Source organism: Fringilla coelebs, assembly GCF_963513975.1.
Source record: "Fringilla coelebs genome assembly, chromosome: 1".
In the NCBI taxonomy this organism is placed as follows: Eukaryota; Metazoa; Chordata; class Aves; order Passeriformes; family Fringillidae; genus Fringilla; species Fringilla coelebs.
Genome location: NC_140028.1, coordinates 86,853,505 through 86,879,920, shown reverse-complemented (window position 1 = coordinate 86,879,920; position 26,416 = coordinate 86,853,505). Strand labels below are relative to the sequence as shown.

Genomic DNA, 26,416 nt, shown 5'->3' with positions numbered 1-26,416 from the left:
AACAACTACACCATGTTATCAACAAAATCACCCTCACAGCTTATACTGTATGTATATAAATAAAGGATTTTTAATTTTTTAACAAAGAAAAAAGATGGTGACTGACTAATCCACAACATATCATCCCTTTCTCTGGGCCAAAGATGATTTTATTTGCCTTTCTTCATTTTTGCAGTCTTTTCTTTCCTCTTCTTCACATGCTTTGGGATTTTCGTTTTTCTCTTTTCTCTTTGGGCTTCTTTAACCATCTTTTTCCTTTCCTATAAGGAATCACACCATTCATTTAAAGCCAGAAGAGAATGAAGAATTTTAAGCAAGTCAATCAATTGTTACATTAACAAGTTAATCAACACACGACATAAAAACAAGGTAATCAAGATAAAGAAATTTTAAAAATCAATAGAAATGGTGAGGGGATAGGAAAAAGGAGGTATAGGTTGGGGGTGGTGCCCAGACCTGCACATTGGTAATGACAAACTAGTTAAAACCTGAGTTTCATGCAACCTTTGAAGAAAGTGAACAAGAGGCATTCTTAACTCATGCTGTTCACACCTAAGATTACAACAGGTCGTCTGGTCTACATTTTCTGCTACCCGCAGAGCTCTTATAGCATGTGTTTCTATGTGTCATGTATCAAAATATTGATCCAGTAAGATGATCATCAGCAGGACTGGCAGGAAAGAATGCCACGCTACTGCAATATACTGTAAATCTGTGCCAGACACAGAAGGGACGAGACTCAACTAGAAAACAAAACGTCAGCAGAGTGGAAGGGGCAGGTAGAAGTAATTGCTGCTAATCAGTTGTTCAACCTACAGCTAAACACAAGTTACAAAAAACCCTCTTCTCATACAAAAAGAAGTCCAAATGAAAACCTATCAATTAGGAATGAGAAGTGGCCAAGACTTCCCCGTTTCACATCTAAAAGGCAGCAGCTCTAGATTGGCAGTGTGTAGTGGAGTGCTGTGTTTTAATTTGAGAGATATGAAATATATTATCTTACCTCTTCTAGGAAGAAAAACCTAAAATGCAATGTCCCAAATCTTGAACCCCTTAACCCTGCAAGTTTCACCCTGCCCATTGTTTTTTTTGTTGTTTTTTTCTTGCACAGCACCTAAAAGGCTGCCAAAAGGCTCTCACGAGTGATACACTGCAGGAAAGCCTCACCAAAACTAAGCATATTGTTCCACAGTTTAAAAAATGAAACCTCAAAGAAAACCCAAACCCCAGACCCTAACCATAATCCCTTTGCTGGACTGCATTACATCTCTTGCCCACAGCAAAGCTAGCCAGCCTGTACTAATGGTACTACAGAAGCCACTGTGGTACAAACACTGTCACCAAATCTCCAGCTCTACAGATCAAGTGGCCTCAGCTGTCTGGGCATAAGGAGGTTCATCAGGGACCACAGCCACAAACCTGAGCACCACAGCCTGGAAGAGTAGCCAGAGGGACTGAAAAGCTGCCCAGGCTTCACTGAATTCTACTTTGTGTAGCCCTGTAATTCCCTGTAGAGATCTCTCTTCTAGCTTTGCCTAAGCTACAGAGAGCTGTGTTGCACACTGCTCTACATAAAACCACCTCTAATAAAGCATCCCCAATGAAATTCACTGCCTCTATTTTTGCTCTCCACAACAGGAAAGGTCCACAGCTTGTTTCAGACAAGAAGAAGCAAGAGCCACTAAGTTTGGATGTTTCTGTGTCATATAAGCAAACTTGGGAAAAAAATAAAGAATTTCTGGACAGCTGACCTTTTTGTCCATGCTAACTTCAGCAGGTTTGTCTTTGGGATGTACCAATTCTTTACAGCCCAAATCAGAGTCCTCTGAGCTGCCACCACCATCATCATCATCATCATCAGAGTCTGTTTCTGAATTGCCTGCCTCTTCAAGGAGTGCAGGAATCTGCAAGATATATCAAGAATTATATCAAATCAAAACCAAGAAACCTAATGACAGTATACACATAAGTACATGCACAATGTGTATATATATATTCACAAAAAAGAAAACAAAATCTGCTGCAAAGAAGCCCTTGAGCAATCTGATGCTATCTCCCTTACCACAGCCCTCACTGAGTTTCAAGATAAAGAATAAAAAGTAGGTTAAGCCAAACTAAGAAAAAGGAACCTAAAATGTACACCACAGATTCTTTTAGGTCAGGGCTCAAAGCACAGCTGTTATTTGCACTCCCAAACTAATTTCCCTAAGTTAAACAGCAATTTGCTAACATATGTGGAAGCCTATTTTTAATTATCTTTGGATCATGCCCAAATCTACCTTGAGGGCACTGTATATATTCTATATTGCAAACACAAATATCTGCACTGGAACACTCACTTATTCTTAAACAAGCCTGGAGACTCTGCTACAGTCTGATCCCATCCATATTTATATTTCCATTTTAAATCAAGAGTCTACACCACTGCTAGAGAATATTCACAAAGTAAGGAGGGGGAACCAACACAGGGCTTCTGCCTTGAATGACATGGCTCCAAGTGATCTGCATCCAACTTCTCATCCCATCTACTTTACAGAAGTGTCACTGTCAAGTACTTCAAACACAGTAAGACATAATATTTTATGGCTTATACTGGAGAACTGTTCTTTATGTGATATTACAATAGATACCCTATCATATCAAATTTGATATCAGAAACATACCAAAACTTGCAGTCATGCAACAGTTAAAATCAATTACATTTTCCATAATCAGAAAACACTTTCCCTCATCATCACCTTAACTTCAGAGATCATGGCCACAGCAAGGATTTTTATTTCATTCTCAAGCAACCCAGCATCAGCCACAGTGCAGGGAAGCAAATTCTGCGTTGCGCAGACACACTGCCATGCCAGACCCATCCTGTCACAAATGGTCATTTTGCACACAAAGGCTTATTTCTTGGTGTCAGCTGCAGGACTAGGCATTCTCTGAACTACCTGTAAGCACTTTTCTGAAAATGGCTAAAATGAAGGATTTCTAAAAGACCCTCTCACCTTCTGAACACCAGACAAATCCTTCTTCAGCCCTGTCACAGTCTGGTAGAGAATCTGCTCAAAGGGAGAGAGGAAGAAATTACATTATCAAATTATATCTTAATTCTTTGTGCCCAGAGAAAATTACTATCTAAAACTAAATTTAAAAAAATAAAGACCAGGATAGAATCCACAATGTTAGCATTAAGCACTAACCAGACAATTTTAAAGTATGATATAGATTTAGTACTCCACACCTTGGTAGCAACGCTTCTGTTTTTTGTTTGTTACTAACAGTTTCCAATAAGAAGAATACATATTCCCTCTCTCTCTTTTGCAGGGCCTCAGCATGGCTACTCACATTATCTTGCTGAACATTCAATGCCATATCCTCTTCTTTCAATTTCATCATTATGTCCACATCCCTCTCATAGTTTTTAACTTCAGTCAGAGTTCGAGGTATGTAGGCCTTCTTAAATACCTAGCACAGTGAAGGGAAACACAGACTTACTAATTTACATATAGTGTCATGATGTTCTTCTCTCCTAATTATGCATCCTTAGGAGAATAATCACAATCAGAGAAACAACAAATGAACATAGCAATCATCCCCTACCATTTGAACTACAGAGTTGCTTTTGGTTTGGTTATTTTTTGCAGGGACAGACTTAATGTGCAACCTAGACATTAGTGATAGATCACAACTAAGAAGGCTCCTTCCTTAGCCTGACTCACACCAGCCCACTTACAAAATTCTCCAACCATCTCTTAGCCTATTTAAATCCTAAGGTTTTGTATCCTAAAAATTTTTCTAATGCTTTTATTGTAATGTTTATAATGCCTTCAGGAGACAACTCCATTGAAATGCACTGTTAGAACTTAATCTCTTTATGTAACAATACCCACTTCAACCTGCAGTACAACTCAAAAAAGGTTCTTGCAGCAGTACAGTACAATAAAAACTAACTGCAGTATGAATAACATACTTAAAGTTTGTCACATTTGAAACAGTCTTTCAGCAAGCTTACAGCCCTACCAGATCAGAGAAATGTGTTTTGCTTCTCTATTTCATAGTATCAGTCCAATTCCAATACAGATTCAGTACCCTTCACGATCACTGCTCATCTGAGAGCTGTGCACAAAGCACAGGCCCCACTTCCACAGAGCTGCCCTTACTCTGGTCTACTCTTTTGCAAGGGAAGTGGCACAAATTAGCCATGGTCACATGTAAAAGTCTAAGACAAATGAACTGAACTTAGATGCTTGGAAACAACCTCTCTTACAGGTCTCATATAAACAAAGGAGTAACTTGCTTGCAGAAGATGGACTTGCTACCAAACACTAGAATCTGACTCTACACCTCAGTAGTTTTATGCTGAGGCTATACTGGGAAACAAAAAACATCTTTCCTTGGAAAAGCCTGAAGCAGTTAGTAAAAACTGCTGAGCTCCAAGACAAAAAAGTCTTGAATAAATCAAGTCGTACCAACCCAAAAGATAAGAGGTTTTTTTGGTTGTTGGTTTTGTTTTTAGACTCTGCTGGAACAGATAGTTAAGACTAAGATAGAAATGGTTCTATCTTTACATCAAGCATTTCCAGAACATTAACAGCTTTCTGTAATGGACTTGAGATGGCTTCACTTAATGTAAAAGAAGTGGAAGAACTGAGCTAGACTGGGAATGGAGCTAGATAGGCAATTTGGCCAAGGCACTTATCCAAACAGCCTGCTTCTGTATCACTGGTCCAAAACCACTGGCACAATCAATCTCTCTACTCAGGTTTTTTGTTAACTAAACCCAAACTGAAAGATACATCAAGAGACAGAGATGTCAGCAAACAAACTGTTTAGGAAATAGAATATTTGCCTTCTAACAGCTTATTGCTGTCAGCTTTTACACACAGCATCCCTTAATACTTCACATCTCAACTAGGTCAAGACATCTCAGTATCAGAAACAATGTTTTGTTTTTCATCAACTGTATATTTTCCCAAAGAAAACAGAACATTTTTCAGTGTTTAGAAAAAGTAAGGTTAATATTGATTTCACAGCAGGAACAGAAATCCTCACTTCCTCATCCACTTTATCTTGACTGGATCTTTCCTCCTCTGTTCTTTTCGATGCTATTTCCATTGCCTAAAGAAATAGAAAACATTACAAAGGAGTTATCATTCTTTAGAATCGCACCACTAAGCCTTTAGAATCACATCCAACTATTCCCATCTGCGTTTCTCCCCGTGCTCCACCGTCACCCACGCGCACTCCAGCTGTCCCTGTGGGAATGCCTTCAGCGACACCTAACGGTGGGCAGCCCTGCTGCGAAGCACACTGACGGCTGCAGATCAGGGCCGTATCAGCGGGAAAAATACACGTGCAGCTCCTCTCCTCAGACCAAACTGCGGCAGGCCCAGCACGGCTACACGACATACAACACCACTCTCCATATAAGCACGGTTATAAGTCTGCACAGCTCCTCCTTGCCAGAAAGGAAGGGCTAGCTTAAAGCATCCTGGTTCTTACAGCACCTCAAACAGACATTTGAGTCTTTGTGATTAGACAGACTTTCTGAGAGAACATGCAATGAAAGCAGTGTCACCCTACAATGGTATAAATGGAAAAAACCTATATGCATTTTTGAAGCACTAGCACAACAATATCATGTGCTGGCTTCCTCAGGATGTAGAATAAATTAAATGATGGAGCTTGAACTAGATCTGATTTTACCATCCTCTTACTCAGCAACAAGGCCGTGATGTCTTACCTTAGACAGGTAGTCATCAATGTTTTCACTTGTGATAGAAGGATCAGTAATAAATTCAAACAGCTCCCTCACAGTCATCACTGCAACATTGTGCTTCTGGAAAAAGTCTGCCAGGAAACAAGGGAGAGACAAAATCCATTAGTAATTCTATCTAACATATGCAGCTTGGATGTTAAAGTGACAGCTCCAGTGAGCCAACAACTCAGATGACTTGGGAAAGTCTCAGCAGCATATTCTACATCATATGGAGTTTAGTTACCAGATGATTCTTGGTCATCTAAAATAAAACTGTTCATCTCCCAGATGTAACAAACACAAAAAGGAGAAAAACTGCATAAATAAAAAAGCCAAATCAATTTCAGCAGGATCCTGACTTAATGGAGTACGGGCTAAGAAGTAAAGAATTCAAGACAAGTGTAGTATTTGCAATGACTAAGATTAAAAAAATTGTATTTCAAATAAGGAATGGAGACCTCAAACTTTTGCAAGAAACAAGTGGCCACTGAAATACAGTACATTATGATCCACCCAAAAGGGAAGACACATGAAATCTTCTTTGCTACTACATTTCTTAAATCAGTTATGACCAAATTCATAGGCTGCATTTCTGCTCTGAAAAACAGCAGCAAGTGACACTGAGGACTGTTTAACGAGTATTTCCTACTAAAATTCCCATATCTCTCACTGTGAGAAACTAATCATAGAAGGATTAGAGAAGCACTTAGTTTGGAGGCAGCTCTCCATGCTCACAGAATCACAAATCTCTGCAAAGATCACACCTAAGGCAGAACCAGGTGTTTCTTAGAGTCTCCGCATAAGGTTTAGACAGAGAAAGCTGCAGTGACAGAAAACAAACAAAACAACACCAAAACAACTGCAACTCACTGAGACACTAGAATATCTACGTAGAGGAGCTCAAAAGACATAAATAAAGAGCAAGGGTGTGTCTAGCTGAGACAGATGGGAGCTACTAGAAAGGCATGAACTGAAAAGAAATATGGAAAAAGTAGCATACTGGATATCAACAAACATACAGCATGCACACAGTTCTTTCCTAATTATGTGCCAAACTTTCAAGAATTTCTGTAAAATAAGAAAAAGTCAATCTGAAAAGAAAGGGGAGACAAAAGCAGCCCATAAAGAGATTTTTTTTATCCTTGGGGACACACCCTACCAGGAGGTGTGTATCTGTTACACAACATGTATATTCACACATGAAGACCAAATTCTCAAGAGAAAACCTAAACTTATCAAAATACCATGACAAGTGATAACATCTCTAATTAATTACTCTGTGCCTCAATCCTCTCAGCTGCCCTTACGTGCAGGGAACCTTATAACACACAGAAACATCTTGCCAGCAGAGGAATCCCAGATGTGGATTCAGCTCACAGAAGGCAACACATCAGTATGTCTGCACAGTATTTTAAGTATGGGAAGTTAAGATAGGGGCAAACACTGCTGCAGACTGGGAGTGATCTTAGACCTATCCTAACTCTGAGATTCAGTCATGGCACTCATTTAAGAGAGATGATTTCTAGCAAAATAGGTTGCGCTGCTCTGAACTCAGCACAGTACACTGCTCCCTGAGGAAGTCAAGAGAACATAGGAGAGGATGCATTTTAATGGAATTTTGACAGCTTCTACAGTCAGTTACACCTGAAAGAAGATAAGGTGAACTGAGTCCATCCTGCTAAATAAACCAGCTGTCAGAACAAGGGCAGAAGTGCCACCCCCTCACCGTTAACGTTGGCACAATCCTTGCGCAGGAACTCCAGTGCGTGCGGGTGGTCGTGCTCCACAGACTGAGACACGTCAATGATGTACACGTCCCCTGCATGGTACCTGCAAGGAAACCCCACACAGAGCTGCACCATCTCCCCCAGACTACTGAGGGGCAGGGAACAAAGCATGCCTCAAAATTAAGAACCAGCAAAAAAAAATCTTAACATCTTTCTTCAGCATATGCCTTGCATGTGAGGGTCAGGGTGGCTTTTTTCAGTCGATCCTTTCCCTCCTCTATACAAGCTGTATAATTAAACTTTTTTTAAAAATAGTCTGCTCATGAACAAAAAAAGCAGAGAGGCACATGAAAAAGAAAAAACCCAAGAAAGTTATAGAAATATAGCAGTGAAATGATACCTGACTAATATAAAATACCTTATATAAAAATGATACCTTAGTAATTTTTGCTGGAGTTGACAGGTTTTTTTCTAGTTGTGAGGGGGTTTTCTGAGGTGTTTTTGTTGTGTTTTTTAACTTCTTTTTCTTTCTTATTTCTTTTGTTTGTTTGCCTGTTGGCATTTTTTAACAGAGAAAGCTCAGATCTGGGCTAAAAGCTACATAATTAATTAGAAACGTTACAAAACCCAGTAACGACAAGGACCCCACCCTTGCTGAAAGGTACATCAGTACTCTCACACAGAGGCTGCCAATGCATACATTTCAGATGTCACAATTCAGAGCAAGGATTAAAAACATACAGCATATTAAATTCACTGAGATCTGCGTGAACAAGTCTGGCATCTTGGTACATTCTTCTCATGTACTGGATGATCTGTAGGTACAGCTCCCGGACTTTGGAGTCAGACAACTGAGCGTTCTTCAGCAGAGGAGCAGGCCTAGAAATTACAAAAAAAAAAAACAAAAACAAAAAACAAAAAACCAGAAACTAAATACTTTTTCCTTTTTTACACCAGCTGCAAATGCTTTAACTGCTGTACCTGAATCTTTCATTCCCTGAGTGTGACAAGCAAGTAAGGAGGAGCAGCCAATTGCAAGGAGCCAGTAGGAAGGGGAGCAAAGCCTTGCTACATGCTTGCCAAAGATTCTGGAGCTCTGCTTTCAACAGGAGCTCATTTGGACCATGCTACATTGTCAGTAACTACAAAAAAATAAACTAATCTTCATGTATGATTAGCAAGCCTTTCCAGCATTAATCTCTGGTTCAGCCACTTTATGATTTAATTTTGCACACAACTGAGGCTTCAGAAACACACGGATTGCCTGCAGTAGTAGCTGAAAATGTCTGGGGCCATTCCACAGATCACATAAACATGTTAACTTTACAGCCCTAGCGTAACTGTAGGTAAATTCAGTTGGTTGGTTTGGTTGGTTTTAATAAACCCTAGGGAAAAGCTATTACTAAATTAAAAAAAAAAAAAAACAAATAAAGAGAAAAATTGATTTTCTAAGGATACTTAGAAATATCAGGTGATACTTACCTATCACCTTTACCAATAAAGCCCATGACAAGCACATGACTCCTTAGCATAATTGGCTCTGGGCAAGGTATCTGGGCTGTATTCAACCTGAAACACAGCAACAAAGCCACAAAAAAAAAAAATAAAACCAAACTCTATTTGCTTTGCACCAGTGCATAAAGGAGCTCTGCAGCTTTGAACATAACACAGTGAGAGCTCAGGAAACTCTCCCTTGTGAAGAACAACTAGGAAATGCACACAAAAAGCCACAACCATTCTGACCCTTTTCTAAGCATTCCTGTGTCAAAGAATCTTTAGACAGTTCAGGTTAATCCTAGATTAACCTATATCACACAGCATGTTGCTGCTCAGCAGCAGCTATTTCTAGTTTCTCCTTGCTGTTCAGTCATGTCAGACAGAGTTGAGACCCTGAAGAGCTTTGAGCATTAGCAGGAAAACAAAAGAAGATTTTTATTCTTCCCTGCCCTTTTGTTTCTCTCCCATAATGAAGCTTAAGACACTTTCCTGAACACTCCAGAGACCCAAGAGGGTAGTGGTAGCCACAGTCTAGCAAAAAGAGAGCATCTCCTATAAAGTTAAAAGTTTTGGTACCCTCTGCATGATGAAATAAAAACCGGAGAACTCACCTTATTAAATTCCTCATTTCTTTTTCGGCCCATGTCTTCACCATTTTTCTTGGGTTGCCTTTGCAGTATCCATGACGAAATCTTTAAATAAAAAAATAAAAGACAAGAGGGACTTAGTCTATCAATGCAGCATGAGAACCAGTGATTTTTACACCTTTCAAAACAATCCCTTTTCCCCTGTAAAATCAGGCAGAAGTCAAACTCACCTGAATTCACCACTCACATACTTATCCCTATCTTTAAACATCAGAATAGAGGTTTTGTAAATCTTTATTGCTCTGTTCTCTCCATTTGCAGTACTGGCATGATATACATTGGCCTATCAGATTAAAAAGGGAAGAAATAACATTAAAGAAAAGCTCTTTAAAACAACATAATCTTCTCTCTTCTTCTCATTCTGACACCTGGAAAAGGGCTGATCTCACCCCAGCCCCTGTGTGGCACCCAGCTGAAGGAGACTGCACACCAGGGCAATGCTTTTGCCATGAAAGGCAGCTTACAGGAAGCACGTAAGATGGGGCAGGGGTGCAATAATGCCCTCAGAATAAAATCAACATAGCACAAGAAAACTCTGCCTCATGCACACTTGGGAGACTGAAACAAGCCCTTGTGTGAAGGGTTAGCTTGAGCCTGTGCACTGTTCAGGCCCTAAAGCATGGCCCAAATGTCTCACGTTTTCACCGCTACACAGGGCAGAAGTATGTATTTAATTGGAATTATCTGGGTTTGTATGGTTTTTAGGCACTATTTAATACTATGGGTACACATAACTTCGCTAAAACTTTTTGTTGAAAGATGCAATTAACAATATCCACAAATTTAAGATAATATTAAAGCATTCTTAGAAATCTTTCGTACTTGGGAAAATTGCTTTCCTTTAACATATTTTTTTTCTTAAGATAAATTCTTACCAATCAAGCAACACAAAATATGTAGAACTAAGCCCAAGTATTTCACTACAATTTCTGAGTATCATAAACTTTCACCCAGCCTGCTGAAAAAAAAAAGCCTACTACATTATTTGCAATAAAACTTACTTCTTTCCCTGTGCTGATGCAGCCATTGATTTCTGATATGATACCTCTAGAGAGCATCTTGAACAGAATGATTCGGGTCCTTGGGTCCAACACCTCAAATTTAATACAGAAAAGTCAGCAGAGGACAAAAAACCAAATAATACTGTCCAGTCTTACTATCATATTAAAGGACCCTGAGCATCAGACTGTTTTCAAGGATCAAATAATAATCTGAAGAGCAACCACTCAGAATTTTGCCATGAATCTAGGAAGATATTTCACTTTTCATTCAAATTTTTTTTTTCTATTTTTTAAACTAAGCATAGGTCTTTAAGCCAACTCTAGAAGACACAAAGAAATAATGTCCCACCCATACATGCATTAAATGTTTTAAAGTAAGATTTTTCTTGGGATACAGATACCATAACTGAAATAGAACAGCCATGTGGGCTTAGCCCAGTAATAATTCAGTGCAATAGAAGAAAAAAGGCAAAGTCAGCATTTTTTCTTGTTCTTTGGAGTTTAATAAAAACTTGAGATGGAATTCTGCATTACACATATGAACAAATCACAATGTTAAACACAAAAATGAGCTCTAAAATGTTTATGGAACCAAAGTTAACTTTCATATGTGAAACAAAGAAAGAAAGAAAGAATAGGTCTCTTCAGCATAACAAGGGAAACAGAATTCCACAAACCTCTGTTCCTGCTTTAACTGTTTTTTCATTGATTCCAAAATTCTACACTCTTTGCCCTGGTCAAAAGGGAATTTTGATGAACAAAGGACTTACCTGCTCTACTGTTGCTCTGTCTGACTTGTCTTTGACTCGGTACCTAGCAGAAGTGAAAATAAAAAGTTACAATCCCACATATGGGCTCGGGTACTTTGACAGAGCAAACTGTGACATTCTGTGCCAAAGGTTAAGATGACAGCCTTAAGAAGTAAAGCTTTCAGCTCATAAAAAACAAAGGTTTCTCCTGCAGACAGAGGGAAAGAAAGGAAAAAAATCAACAAACCCTACCATTAATATCAGAGCCCTTCACTTTTATAGATTATTTTCCTGCTTTTTCTGAATTTTGCTTATTTGGGAGAAAACTGTACCTGTCTCTACAACTTATGGCTATAAGTTGCAGGCAAAAAAAAAAAATTCTTAAGAAATACTTTTCCATCACAAATGCATCAGGAGGAACTTTCTAAAGGCCTCCAACACCTTTTTAGCTCAGCAGCTTAAGTATTTGTGCTTAGAAGGGTATCAAAGGGTCTTTACTACGGGGATGACACCCATCACTTCTGTCTTACTATACTACATCAACACAATCAGATGTGCTACCAGTGACAAAAGAATCAAAACTTTGGGATGAGTCTGAGAAAAATTTGGAAACCAAAAAATTGAAGACCAAAGGACAAACTGCATGTAGACTACTTCCAAACTTCATTTTTCTTAACAAACTTATTTAAACAAGGAAAAAAACACTATACTTCTGGGTTTAAAGAATTTAAGTGAAAATAGAAGCATAAGTAATACTCACATGTCTGCTTCCTTCTGTCTAGACTTTTCTGTGACTCTGTTTATAACAGAGTCATCAAAATTTAGCTTATCTGAAAAACATGTAAGAAGAAATGAAAAAAACCTAAAACCCCAAAACTCAAAGAAGCTTCCTACACACCAGGATTAACATAGCACTTCACTCTGTTTACATTTCAGGGTAGGACTATAAGGTAACGACACAGATGAGTGAGATAGTTCAAGAGACTTGGAAATATGATAACTGAAAAGCCTTTTGGATAACATCTCACCAATAAATTTGTCTGTTCTTCTCTTATAACAATCAAATGCCATTTTTCTCAACACAATAAGCAATAGCCTCCCAGATTCTCTTCAACAATGCATTTAAATGGTGTTTGATTAAATGCTAAATGCATAAAAGCTGCAGTATTTGGCTACAAATATCAGCAGCCTTCACCCTAGCACCACTTTCTCATAAATGAAAACCCAACCTCTGATCTCTACTCTGTCAGAATGTGCCAATCACAGCTATCCCTAGTCTTGACAGGCGTGCTGAGCAGCCATCTCCATCTCAGGGCAAAAATCAAACCACACCAGCTGGGACAGCAGCCTCTTCACTGAGCACAGGAAGTCTGCCCCTGGGAGAAAACTGCTGCATAATGTACCCCCTCTAATACCACAGGGGACTACTGCACTCATCCAGAAAGTGCAGCTGTGGTAGCAGCTGTGGGAATCACCAACATCACAACAGAGAGTTGAAACCCTCCCTCCACCCAAACAGCTAGTACCTACAGAGAATCTGGGGAAGAAAGACTTCACGTTGCCTGGAGAAGTCAAGGGGGAAGAAAAAAAATCCCAACAAAACAGCCATGTGGTGCTGAAGGTGGAGAGAGAGGGGGGTACGACAGCCAGTTCTCAGAGACTAAAGACAACTTCAAGTACTCTAAAGACATTTTTAATCTCTCTGGCAAAGGGTAACTCACCCATTCCAGTGAGTTCTGGCTTAACAGGAGCGGAATTAGTCTGAGAATGTCACAGTGTGGTAACTTTAAAATAAGGGACAGCAGTGCAATTATACTCACCTAAATTGATTTTGTGTTCAAATTTTCTTAAAACCTTGCCTGCAGGGGTTGACAGTTTTGCTGAAGAGCAATTAGGGGTCTGTCTATTTGTCTGAAATAAAGGATTTGTTAACATAAGTCACATTCTGTACACAGCCCTTTGAAATTCAAACCATTTCATTGGAAAAGTCATTTCAAATGCCTATGACTAAAGCTGTAAGAGGAAAACTACACGGGAAATAAGGAAACAGATATGGATTATCACCAGATTTTACTTAAATCAAGAAAAGAAAATACAGGTAACACACCAGTTAAAATTCTAAAAGTGCCCCAAACCAGAGTTATTTTTCAGTCTAGGAAGCTACAAGTCTCTCACACAGCACTTTTTCTGTCTGTAAAAGGAAGAGAATAGAAGACAGAAACAAGGAATAAAACAATAGCAGAAATAGGGAAAAAATGCAGAGGTAATGAACTGAGAAAACTTCCCAAAATTCTCTTTTCTTACATGTAGTCCTCCCAAAAAACAACTAATACCTGAACATGATTTCACCATCATTGAACAGCATAAACCTCTAAATAAAGGCAAAAATATAGCACCCAGGACAAGTGCTGCCAGATATGCTAAGCTATGATCAGCACCACTCTGATTTACCTCAACTGTTCTGCTAAGTTGCTATCAACAAGAAAAATGAGGTTTTGAACCTCTAGTGTCTAAGCTGATGTGAGAACTAGCACCCTTCTTACCTTCACGAGTGGTCTCCATTCTCCACAATGCCAGAGTTTCTATGCCAACACCATACACTCTAAATTAATTCACTTCAAGCACCCCCCTCCATTTCCCATGCTTGTATTTTTCTTCGCCTTCTTCATTATTAAGTCAAAAATAGAACTGGTTTCACTCTGGATATGACTAGCAGATAGTCTAAAAATAAACAGAAAGGCTGGGGAAGATGCTCAGAAACACAGAGGGCAAATACCAAAAAGTAAGGAACATCTTAAGGGTGAGCAAAGAAAGAAAAGTTGAGAAAGGTAAGAGAGGGAAACTGCAGTGACACAGAGAATCCAGCAACAGCATTTGAGACAAGAAAATCAAATGGAGCTCTGGCTACAATGTGCATCCACACAAGGCAAGTAAGAGGAACAGATGCAAAGGAAGGGGATTCTCTGAAGGAGAAATTTCTGCTTCCATTTGTCCTCAACATAACACTAACAGCAAACAAAGCCTCCAGACTGGCCCCATTAGCTCTTGGGCACATTAGCTCAAAGCCCACACAATAACCTTCAACATACCTGTGGATTGCATCCACCAGCAGCATTGTGGCGCTTCGTGAGTCTTCCCACCTCATCATCCCAGTCCCAGTCTTCATCTTCCTCTTCAGCACCGTCGTCATCATCACCATCTCCTTCCTCAGCGTTAACTTCTTCACATGTGCATAACTGGCAGCTCTCAGGGACCTCACCCTCTTTACATGCTTCTGTGTCTTCCACAGATTCACTTAAAAGAAACACAGATGTCTCTCTAACTAAAAATGATTGCTACAGTCACCAAAAATTCAATACACTTATCCCCATAAATGACTTTACATTTTCACCCGTGTTTTAAATCACTGAGTCCAGTTCTAGGCCCTCTATTCAGGAAGGATATTGAGGTGCTAGATCAGATCTAGAAATTAGGCTGGTTTAGGGTCTGGAGCACAGGTCCTGTGAGGAGCAACTGTGAGAGCTGGGGCTATTTAGCCTGGAGGAAAGAAGGCTCAGGGAGGACCTGATCCCTCTCTACAACTCCCTGAAAGGAGGCTGCAGCCACGTGGGGGTCGGTCTCTTCTCCCAGGCAGGGAGCAACAGGAAAAGACGACATGGCCTAAAAAGACAAAGTTGCACCAGAAGAATTTGGAAGAATTTCTTCAAAGCAAGGATGGTTAGACATTGGAATGGGTTGCTCAGGGAGGTGGTGGAGTCACCGTTCCTGGAGGCGTTTAAGGAAAAACTGGACTTGTGATTCAGTGCCACGGTCTGCTTGGCACGGTGGTATTGGGTCACAGCTTGGCCTCGACGATCTCAGAGTTCTTTTCCAACCTAACTGATGCTACCATTCTGTAATATCAGCAACGTGCCACGGCTTTCTGCCAGGACAAGTATGTCCCAAAGCAGCACACATCATGGAAAAGGGATGCCGAGAGACACACGCAGCCTTTTCTCGCATCTCCTCCCGTAGCGGGGCAGCACCACCCGCTCTCCCTTCCCCGCTGCCCGGCAAGTCCCAGGGCTGCTCCCGCTCCTGCTCCTGCTCCGCCTGTCCGCCCGGCCCGGCACCCCCAGCGCCCTCAGCCCCGGCCCCTCGGCGTGCCCGCCCTCACCTGTCCGAGCAGTCCGCATCGTCGAACTGCCCGGGCACGACCTGGCTCATCACCAGCGCCCGGTAATCCATGGCGGCAGGAACCGGGAGGCAGGAACCGGGAGGAGGAATCACCGCCGGCCGGGGAGCCCGGGCACGCAGGCGCCGGCCCAGCCCGGCCCAGGCGCTACGGCGCCGCCAGAGGGACCAAAAGCATCCCGGGCGAGCGCGGCTGGGACGGACCCGCCCCGGCTCCGGCGCCGCTCCCGGTCCCGCTTCCTGGGCTCCCGAGCGGGGAGGGCCTGGGGCCGGCGCACGGAGGGGGGCTCCTTACAAGGGCTTGTAGCGGGGACCGGCTTTGCAGTGAACGAGAGTAGGGTTAGATTAGATATTAGTAAGAAATTCTTTACTGTGAGGGTGGTGATGCCCTGGAACAGGTTGCCCAGAGGAGCTGTGGGTGCCCCATCCCTGGAAGTGTTCATGGCCAGGCTGGACGGGGCTCGGAGCAACCTGGGCTAGTGAAAGGTGTCCCTGTCCGCGGCACGGGGCATGGAACGAAATGATCTTTAATGTCCCTTCCCACCGAAAGCATTCTGTGATTCTATGAATCCCCAGCAGCTGCCGATACATCAATACTGAACTGTGGCACAACTGTATAATATTAAACAATTTAGCCTCAGAAATAGTGCATTTTCAAGCCTTCAATTCTTGACTGGGAATGACCATTCATGCCTCAGATTCATGGCTGTTTTCCCTAAAACACAAATGATGATCTGTGTCCTCTGTAGTAGATAATGATAGGTTTTATTTGGTATATTCTAAAATATTAAATTCTAATCTTTATTAAAATAAAGCTCTAATTGAAGCCAAAAGAATTCCAAATCTCCAAGCCTGGCTAGAAGCATTTTAACTCCTAACGCCCCTTGCATTGAATAACATTACAATCTGTTTATATACTGATATAATGTAGGATTAAGAAAATAAAAGTGAGTGCTGGGCTTTTGCCATCTGGTATATAAGGGTAAAATTTTTAAATGCAGTCTCTTTTTTTTTTTTTTGTAGATGTTTTTGCATAATCCAAGTGGTATGTATAAAAGCTATAAAAACCTGTGGTTGTGCAGAAAACATGGATGCTTGTGCAGAGATACCTTTAAAATAGATTTGATACAATAGGTGTCATTTGCATCTGCAACGCTTCCATAAAGTCAGCTCTTTGAGAGTCTCTGTGCTCATTTTCCCCAATGCACAGCCACCTACAGCAGAAATCAGATTAAGATCACCTGTTTACTGATCTTTTTCCTAGAACCAGGTGTTGGAGGAATCTTAATCTCTGTGGGTTAATCCATGTGCGTAGAGAAGGCACTGTTCTACAGGATTATTTCACTCTATAATAAGTTATTCAGTGCTCTTAAGTAAACATACCCATTAATTGTAATGACCAGGGACTGTTTGAAACATAACACTGCCAGAGGATTTCCACATTCATTTTTATTCCTTCTATGCTTCAGGCTTCTGTGTAACTTTTTTGACAGCCTTGGAGTGCAGCACACTTTTTTTTTTTTTTTCCCAGGCCTTAAGAGCCCATTTGGAAGCAGGCACACACTGTTCCACAAGCAATTCATCTGCAACAGGGTTAAGGGAAACAGTCCACTAGGCAATGGTGATACTTTCAGAAGGAGAATGGGAAAAAAGGTGTCAGAGACCTACCAGTTATCACCCCAAATCCATGGGAGGACAGACATCTATCAGACTACGTATTTAGCTTGGACCACTGTAGCTCCACGTTCCCTGTCACATGAGCAGTGTTTCTTCAGGAAACACTACTACCTCCCTTACTCTTCATATGGCTACATTATTATATTTCCTGAAGATTAAGAGTAAAAATGTTTGTTAACACTCCAAGATGCACTAATTCTATACTTAACATATTATGTAGTACAGATATGTATTCTTGTTCACACTGTAGCTGGGAAAATGGGTACTGAGACCATACTCAGATACCATACTCTTCATATGGCTACATTATTATATTTCCTGAAGATTAAGAGTAAAAATGTTTGTTAACACTCCAAGATGCACTTATTCTGTACTTAACATATTATGTAGTACAGATATATATTCTTGTTCACACTGAAGCTGGGAAAATGGGTACTGAGACCATACTCAGAATCCCTGGGAGAACAGCGGTGTTGCTCCTTCCTGGAAGAAGACTGACTTGAAAGGACAACTAACAGCTTCCTTTTCATATTTGCAGGATGAAATATACAACTGAGTGGCAAGAAAAGACACTGCCTGCCAGCTCTGTGAAGCAACCTGTGCCTCTGAGCCCATCTTGGAAAATCTGACATGCAGGATATTCCTGTTGGTGAGGCTAAACATGAGAGGGATTTCAAGTGCCATGTGCTAGGATGAGCAAGTTATGATGACATTTATCTATCACACTCCCCTGCCCTGCCAAAGGATGCCAGGCAGTACTTGATAGTTCACAGCGCTGTCTAAAACCTGTGTAAAACTGTTCAGCTGTGTAAAACCTGTTTAAATCAACAGACTTTGTTAGATTTTGAGGTCAGCTCTTACTGCCATGGCATGAGTGAAGCACATGAAGAATATGGATTGCACAGAGAGGGGAGACATGAGAGGGGGGAACAAAGCATGGTGAAGGGGCTGGGAGATGATTGACATAAAAACCTATCTGAAAATGGAAAATGGCATCTATATCCCAAGCAGTTATTGCAGCAACACAGCAAGTGACTCCTCTGTCTCATGCACTATGATTGATATTCCAATATTCTAGGCTATATTTCCACTTTATACAAGACATTGGTTAAAATTGAATAGGCACATATATATATATGAAAGAGAAATTAGCTAATATGATACTTGAATACTGCCATGAATGTTCATGTAGTTCCATCATATTTTTGACAGAGGACTCCTGATGAAGAAGGATACATACTGAGGAGGCCAAGGGATATGTTCATTAAGTTCCAAGCAAAATACCTGTTTTCCTCAGCTGTATTATCTCCATGAATATCCTCTGAAAACACTCTAAGAAACTTAATTCTTCTTTTGAGTCCATATACATTTTGGGATACTTGTCAGAAAACAACAGAGTCCCTAAGCCATAGAAACACTTGCTGTAGAACCAACATACCTTTCTGCATAGTCAGTTGGAAGCAGTCTTTGGGTGTGGGTACATTTTTCCATGAGAAAGAATCCCTAGGCAAGGAAGAACAACCACATCAAAGGAGAGTGTTGGGCTGGCAAAAAGAAGACAATACTAAAAAAGAATGCAGGAGCCTGGGAGATGTTTCACTGCCAGAATAATTATCAGTTAAGCCTGGTATAGGTCCTCATGAAGAGACATTTTCAGAAATGTGGAGTCACTGCTGGATTGCATTATTAAAGTATCCTCCATAACAGACGTGTCTTATTTTCTCACTCAACTCCCTGTCTCTCTATTCAAGACATCCTCAGGTTTTGATACTGAGAAACAGTTTCCTGGAGAAGATAATTTGAACTCAGCTAGCAATACTCCCTTTCCAGAAGAAGCCATTATAAGATTCCATGGAGGCTTGAATGATGAAAATATCCCTTCTCTGATAAAATTAGTCATAGTGGATTTTTGCACTAATATTGCAAAATTTTATATGTGAGTGCCAGGCCTCACAGATGTAAAACATGAAAGAGAAGTGCTAAGAATACCAAATGCAGGTGCTGGAGCTGCGCCTTGAATTAACTGAGTAATGAATGCATTGCAGTTCCCATTTGGATTACAAATTATTTAAAATGTTAATTAATATTTAAATTAAATTTTGTTTAATTACAGTTATTACAAATTTAAAACATTAAATTAAAATTAAAAATTAAAGAAGTTACAAATTACATACTTTTGGTAGGCAGCCACTGGACAACAAATACAGCCTCCAAACAATTGGAGAGAGAATAACATGAGTATATAATCTGATTCTTTCCATGAGAACACAGTGCACATACCAGGCCTGGTACAGTCAAACAGAGAAGTGAAAATAGGTATAAAGAACAGTGTAACACACAACAACAAAAGAGGTAATACTCTCAGAGGGTTTCCACCAGAATCTAAAATGCTTTTTCTTTTTTACTGTTGGCTTTTTTTTCCCTTCAGTTACAGGTGGTGTAAGAAAAAAAGTAAACTTAATCATTTAAACATGATGAATCAAATGCGACTCCTGTTCATTACTGAATTTATTATATATCTAGGAAATTTAAAAAAAAAAAATGTGTAGCCTTCCTCAGTAGCATTTCAAACATGGTTTTTGCCTTCTTTCTTTGTCTTCAGTGGGTAAAATCTCCCTTTAATCGACCTTCTCAAAATTCAGTAAAGAGAACAATTCATAGAGCATGGAAAACTTTTTTATTTCTTCTTTCTTTAATGTTAACATTTATTTTCTTGATTTTCTACAATCAAAGGGGTTACCCAACAGCTGGATTTTGATTTCTTGGTGGGGTTTTTTTTCCCCTTTTTTAAAATTCTTGCTTTAAAATGAGGGATTACTGTACATTAGGCCAAAATCTGAAAATTACACTCTTTAGACTTGTCACCCCACTGGAACTTGATGCAGGTGCAAGGACTGTAGGCACTGTATAAGGGTGAACTTAATTTTCATCATTTTGTAATTTTGCTCACATTGACTTGTCTTCACAGATGGAAAATTTCCACTAAGTTAGTGAAAAAATGGTTTGCATAAACTAGACAGAGAGTGTCACCTCTTCTTTTGCAATAGCAGAATGACACAACTCCACTACTACATTAGCATTATGGGTGAAGTTTACTTACATTTGTCCTCATTTGCTTTTCCACCTCTGAATAGAATGCTGTCAAGCCATGTGACCTTTCCTTCTAGTTGAGGATGGAAAGTGTTGTTTCCCCAGGAAATGCTGAAAGTTGGTAAGGACTCTTTTATCCAGCATTTTGGGATATTACTTGCTGCCCAGGAAGAATGAAAACAGGGAGATAAAATGAAGAGACAAAGATGATCCTACTGAAGGGATTCTCTCCATTCATAGAACAGCTCCTTGCAGCTCCTTGTACACAGCCCAGTCTTGTCATCCCTCTCCCTCTTTATGTACAGCGTGATTTGGGTGGAGAGATGAGTGAGAGTCATATATATAGTAGGATGTTCTTCATTAAGCTTGCTAGCACATGCAGGGATGTGTGCTTTAATCTTTAAACCACCCTTAATTCAACAAAAGTTACTTTTTGACCATCGTGTCCTTCGAAGTTGCAGTGATACGATTTTGTTTTGCTCCGCAGAGCTGAAACAGGACCTTCCCATCTCTGCAGACTTCCTCCTTTGGCCAACTCAGCCTTTCTCAGTGTCAGCTACACAATCTCTATCCACAGAGATTACATGGATTGCACACGGTGTAGCCACAGATAGTAAACTTTAGCCCTTGCCTTGCTCCTTGGCCAGCATCCTGCAGCACTGAGGGAGGAAAAGGAGGTTACACACAGAAATGGCTCCTGTCCTTGCAAACAAAATTCCAGGGAGAAAGGGATGACAAGCTGGCAGAAAGTCATCAGCCACTATCTAAATATAACAAGCTGGCTCCTTGGCTTAAAATCCTGCAAGCAGAACTTGAAAATGAGCAAGCTGAGATTAGGAAAACACAACAGATTTGTGAGTTCGGATGGGAGAACCAAAAGCTGCAGCAACAGAGGGTAAAAGACCAAGGAAAAACCACATCCTGCAGCTTGAAACCAGTGGAAAGAGATATAGTTAGAGAACCCCAGAGAGCTACAGCATAATTCAGTCTGATACTGTAAGCACTGAAAGTATCTATAATGCACAATCCTAGTTGCCATGTGCAGCAGTTCCCAGCTACCAGGTGCAGCAGTTCCCCTTCCCTTCTAGGGACAAACTTCCACAGATTTCCAGCTGAGGGTTCTGTTAAAAAAGCTACTTTAAGAATTTTAAAGGTAAGATAGTGCTCCTGAAGTCCTTTGCTGGATTTGAATCCAAGTGTGGAATTCTGTATTACACAGATATTTATGCAATAATATTTATCTATTATTTCAAGCACTGATGATACACTTTGCAATTTATTATTTCAAGTAAATGAGGGAACAAAAAGATAATGAACTTTCTTTTACTTCTTCAAGGAGAAAAAGAATGAAAGGATCAGCATGTATATGTTGCATAGTATGTTACCTTCTCTCTTCAGCTTTGCAGAAGCTTGCAGATGGTTTTATATGTGTCTTGCATGGGTTGGGAAACATTCAAAACTGGGCACAATATTCTAGATGCAATCCAATAATGATTAGAGATGAAGAAGTCACTCACAAAGAAAAGAGATTTGCTTTGTTCATTTTCCATGGCATGAAGTGTAACATCTAGAAATTAATCTTCAATTTTCCTTTTTTTTCCTTTAACATTGATAACTCTATCTTAGCCATGGGTGGCTTTCTTACTTACTGATTACTCCACATGCAATTACATGTACACATTCTCTTACTGGCTATATTTTATTTCCCTATTGTACTTTAGGCTTAAAATAGAATTTTGCTTTCACCATATGTGACAGTACTCACAATGATAAAACCAAGAGATTGGAGGTTGTTTGGATATACTCAGTGCTGCTAACAAATACTGCTGCAGTATATGTAGTGCACTCCCTAGATGAGAAAGGCTGAACTTATGAAATTCATGTGCACAAGTCCACCAAATAGCCAACCTATCACTGAATTAGTAGCAATAATTAACTTGCAGTGTAGAATAAAAATAGCTTTTTATCTTTTCATGTCAACAACTTTGTTTCTACTCTTCATGCAGAGAGAAGATAAAAAATCTGGTGGCTAAAAATACTCCGTATGTTTTAAGCTGTATATATTGCAAAACCATCTCCCCCCACCCGAGTGTTGCACAGAATCTTAAGCTGGGCAACATTGGACAAGGCCAAAGGGAGCTCTGAAGTTGCTTTCCTGTTACCATCATATGGAATCCATACATCTGATTAAGCAATCATAGTTAACAATTACAAATTTATCTACTCTATTACAGTTTTCATTTGATTTTTTCCATTTCTAAAAAAAAAAATCTAATTATTCAGTCAAGTTTGTGGAACACAATTTCCCATGTATTTCTGTAAGAGACATCTCCAGAGAGGTATCCCTCTCCTTTTTTATTTTTTCTTAGATAAAATACAGACTGAGTGTGGTTGAGACAATTTTCTGCAATAGGGTTGCTGAAATTCCTTCCAGCAAAAAACTTGGGAAAGCACCAGCCTTCAAAGAACCACCACAATTCAGGCAAAAATTGAGCAGATCTCATTAAGAGATTTTGTGAACACTGGTTTGTCTCCTGTGCTACCACCCAGTCAGAAGCAGTTGACAGGACTTCCAGAGATGGGGGATGCTGTATGACTTCTTTCTGCCTGCATCAATTTCAGGTATGCTGATTCCCCACAGTTATAATCAGTGGTGAGAAAGAATAATGTCAGCTTGACAGGTCTAAATGGGAGATTCTAACTGGTATTATTAATAACTACCACATACAGTAATTGTTTGTAATTTTGAAAAGTACTATAGAAATTAAGGGGGGGGGGGGGGAACCCTGAGAATTCAATATCCATATAATTATTTCTCTGAACTACAGAAAGTAATGAAGAGTTAAATCTTAGTGCTTTTTTTTTTAAAAAAAAGTAATATTATCTCTTCTGATTTCAGCGGGCATGACAAAATATGGAAGGGTACAAAATCACCAACTATTAGAAGAAAATTTTAGAGCTTTTGACAGTTTCTGAAAGCAAAAAAATTGACCTTATCTGCGAGCCCCAGAAAAGTTTCAGAAGAAAATAGCAAGCAAAAATAACAAGTTACCTTTTTGGGATGCACTGAAATAGTGGGTTACTTATCAAAACTATTGCATCAAGCTGAGCCTAAAGAGAACTGAGAAGGGTGTGGTTCTTGGCATGTGATAGCAACTGCAAGGTATTAACACCTACAGCAACGTCCACAGAAAGGCAGCTGAGAAAAAAATAAGCTCTCTAAACATTTTGCTAACATGTAAAATTCCAGGAAAACTCATGGAGCAAGTGATCCTTCTGATAGTCCCAACAAAATTTCCTTCTACAATACAAGCAAGCTCTCTATCCTACTCAGAATATATTGCAGCTAGCTTTTTCCTGACAAAAAAAGTGCCATCCAAAAGTGAGAAACAGGAAGGAGAAAACACATTAGGACTAGGTATGTGTGACACTGCTTCTAAAAGCGTTTTGCTGAATTCATCTCTCATAGAAGGCACTGAGTAAATAATGAAGAGGTAGTCCAGCTGATTATTGAACCCTTGGCCATGCCAAAATCAAGTACTGATAAGGAAAAATAATAATTCTCTACATAAATAGCTATTTGCCTTTTGCTGATACCTTCAAAGGGGAAACAACACATCTGGGAGATTCATTTAAGAAGTTCAGAATGGAAATGTAAGGTAACTATCACTTGTAGATCACAGACCAGGACTCTCAACCTTTTTGTAACACTTGTTATGAAACTGAAGGCATATTCCTCGTAACAGTTTTATGTGTAATTTCTAACAGAAACCCCTCTTTTAAATGCAGGATACAATTCTTTTACGTGACTGCAATCATATTCCCAGGGGCAACATGAACTCCAAGTGAACGCCAGTCTTCTCAGAATTAGCACCCAACATAACATGTCAAAGCTCAATGCCACAATAGTGGCAAATATTGTCAACACATACTTTGTTATGCCTATGAATAAACACAAGGAGCAGTTCATGCAAAAAGAAAAAAAAAATCTCTGCAGCTGGTTTCAGGTTTTCCTAGACACTTTTCTTTCAAATTATAACTGGTTTAATATGGGTGGAATGCTTAGCACAAGAGAGTGCAGCCTAATTGGCTTTCAGGTAGAGCTGTAACATTGGAGTCAGTTTTGGCTTGGTGTGCTGCTGGAGCTGGTCAAGGCACCGCAATTATTTCCAGATCCACATTAAATCAACACCCTTCTGTGCCTCCATAACATACAAGCCCAGTAAGAGCGCCACACAGGTTAATTAATGAGAAACACCAAGAACAGTTAACTCAGACGGAAAAGTAGCACTTAAAACACATAGTTACTGTGTAGAAGACACAAAGTGCTTCAGATCTGGCAGGGCTATATAGGAAACCTCCTACAGCACGCCAGTATTTATTTTCCTGAAGAAAAAATAACTAGCTGCTTCCCGCCCCCCCCCCAAAAAAAAATCCTCCAAAACAACCAAACCATGACTAGGATAAAGACATCATCACTTGGTGAAAGATCTTTACAGAAAAGGTAATATTATACCATTGAGTGGATATTAGCTGACTAGAAATACTTTTGCCAGTAGCAATGAATGTTTTCCAGTGTTCATATTTACATGTCACTTTCAGTCAACACTTAACAGCATTTCAGTAACATTGTCAGCGTGTTAATATAAGATTAAGCTGAGCTAGAATCGTTACTTCTGATAATTTTTTTAGCGTAATTTGCAGGTTCAAAATCAAATGAGTGAAACTGAAAAATGAAAGCCTCAAGACTACATTTACCATTGCCATGACAGCAAGCTGCATATGCCCAAATGACAAATCAAAGTTACCTCAAATATAGAATGTATCTTAACACTACTCTTGTTTCATTTTACCCTGATGCAAATTCCTGAATAAACTGTGGGAGAAAAGAAAAAGCATGGAGGGAGGCTGGTTTGGCATTTTTATTTTCACTGGATGTTTTGATAGTAGGGTTTGGGAAAGCTCTCCCTTTTTAACATCCCTTACATTGCATTTAACAAAAGGTCTACGGAGATAAAGGCAATGTATCAGTATCATATTCATTGCCTATCATGCTTTGGGAAACCTTTTAATTAAACCAGCAAATATATGACTCAAAACCAGCAGTTCTAGAGCAACATGGGAATATGATATTTCAGTAACACCTTTGTTTCAGTACTGTGCTTTATCTTTGGTCTTTCCAGAGGTATGTTGGCCTACTTCCCACAGAATCACAGAATATTCTGAATTGGAAGGGATCCACTATTGTCCAGAAAAAACTGGACTTGTCACCTGGTGTGCAATAAACCAATAATTTCACACTCAAGAGAGACATTGATAATTTTTTTCCAGAGTTGCACCAGCCTGGCTGCTCAGTGGTATTCCACAAGTCAAGCACACCAGCTATCAAAACTTTTCACTATTTATACATTTTAGCAAACTAAGGCATTAACGTTCATTATCGACAAGTTACATATTTCTTTCATTTAGTCATATTTTATCTTTTATTGGTTAATGAGTCTCTCACTTCTCATGCTAATTAGTCCACATGCTCAGTCTTTCGCTGCTTAGGAGTCTGCTTAGGGGGTTTCTGGGGTCGGCGGTCCATGAGTCGGTGGCTGTGATCTCCATGTGCCAGAATTGCCTTTTATCCACACAGATGTAATTCAGCACAGTTACTGTGTTTATTAAGTTTTGTCCTTATCTTGAGAGTTCTGCCAAATGTCCTTGTGGCCTGGAAATTCTGCATTCTTTGTGTCCACTATTATTGCTACATCCTTCTTCCCAGGCTCTGCCCAGGTCTGAGAACATTGTAGCATGTCAAGGCCTAAACTTCAACAACGCACTTCTACCGAGAACTAATTTGTCTTTCTAACACCCGGACATCACACAGAGCTTGCTTGTTGGCTGCTATTTGACAGATTACAACCTCAAATTCCACATTTTGCAAGGCCACGAGGACCGTCTAAGTCCAACCCCTGGCGCCGCGCAGGACCACGGACCGCCCGACGCGCCGGGAGCGCTGTCCAAGGACTCCCGGCCCGGGAGGCTCGGTGCCGCCGGCCCGTCCCGGGAGCGCTGTCCAAAGGCTCCCGGCCCGGGAGGCTCGGTGCCGCCGGCCCGTCCC

At 40.1% G+C, this 26,416-nt stretch overlaps 1 protein-coding gene across 1 annotated transcript; it reads right to left on the bottom strand.

The window, feature by feature from the left end:
• Positions 1–66: 66 nt before the first annotated feature.
• Positions 67–15,670, bottom strand: RIOK1 (RIO kinase 1). The gene is made up of 17 exons (XM_084220983.1): positions 15,527–15,670; positions 14,460–14,664; positions 13,191–13,281; positions 12,131–12,200; positions 11,392–11,434; positions 10,622–10,714; positions 9,791–9,903; positions 9,585–9,665; positions 8,959–9,045; positions 8,218–8,355; positions 7,476–7,579; positions 5,735–5,841; positions 5,044–5,109; positions 3,337–3,456; positions 2,997–3,050; positions 1,752–1,904; positions 67–260 (listed from the first exon to the last, which is right to left on the bottom strand). The coding sequence occupies exons 1-17, from the start codon at positions 15,595–15,597 to the stop codon at positions 150–152; spliced, it is 1,707 nt and encodes a 568-aa protein (XP_084077109.1). The 5' UTR covers positions 15,598–15,670; the 3' UTR covers positions 67–149.
• Between the last annotated feature and the right edge of the window lie 10,746 nt (positions 15,671–26,416).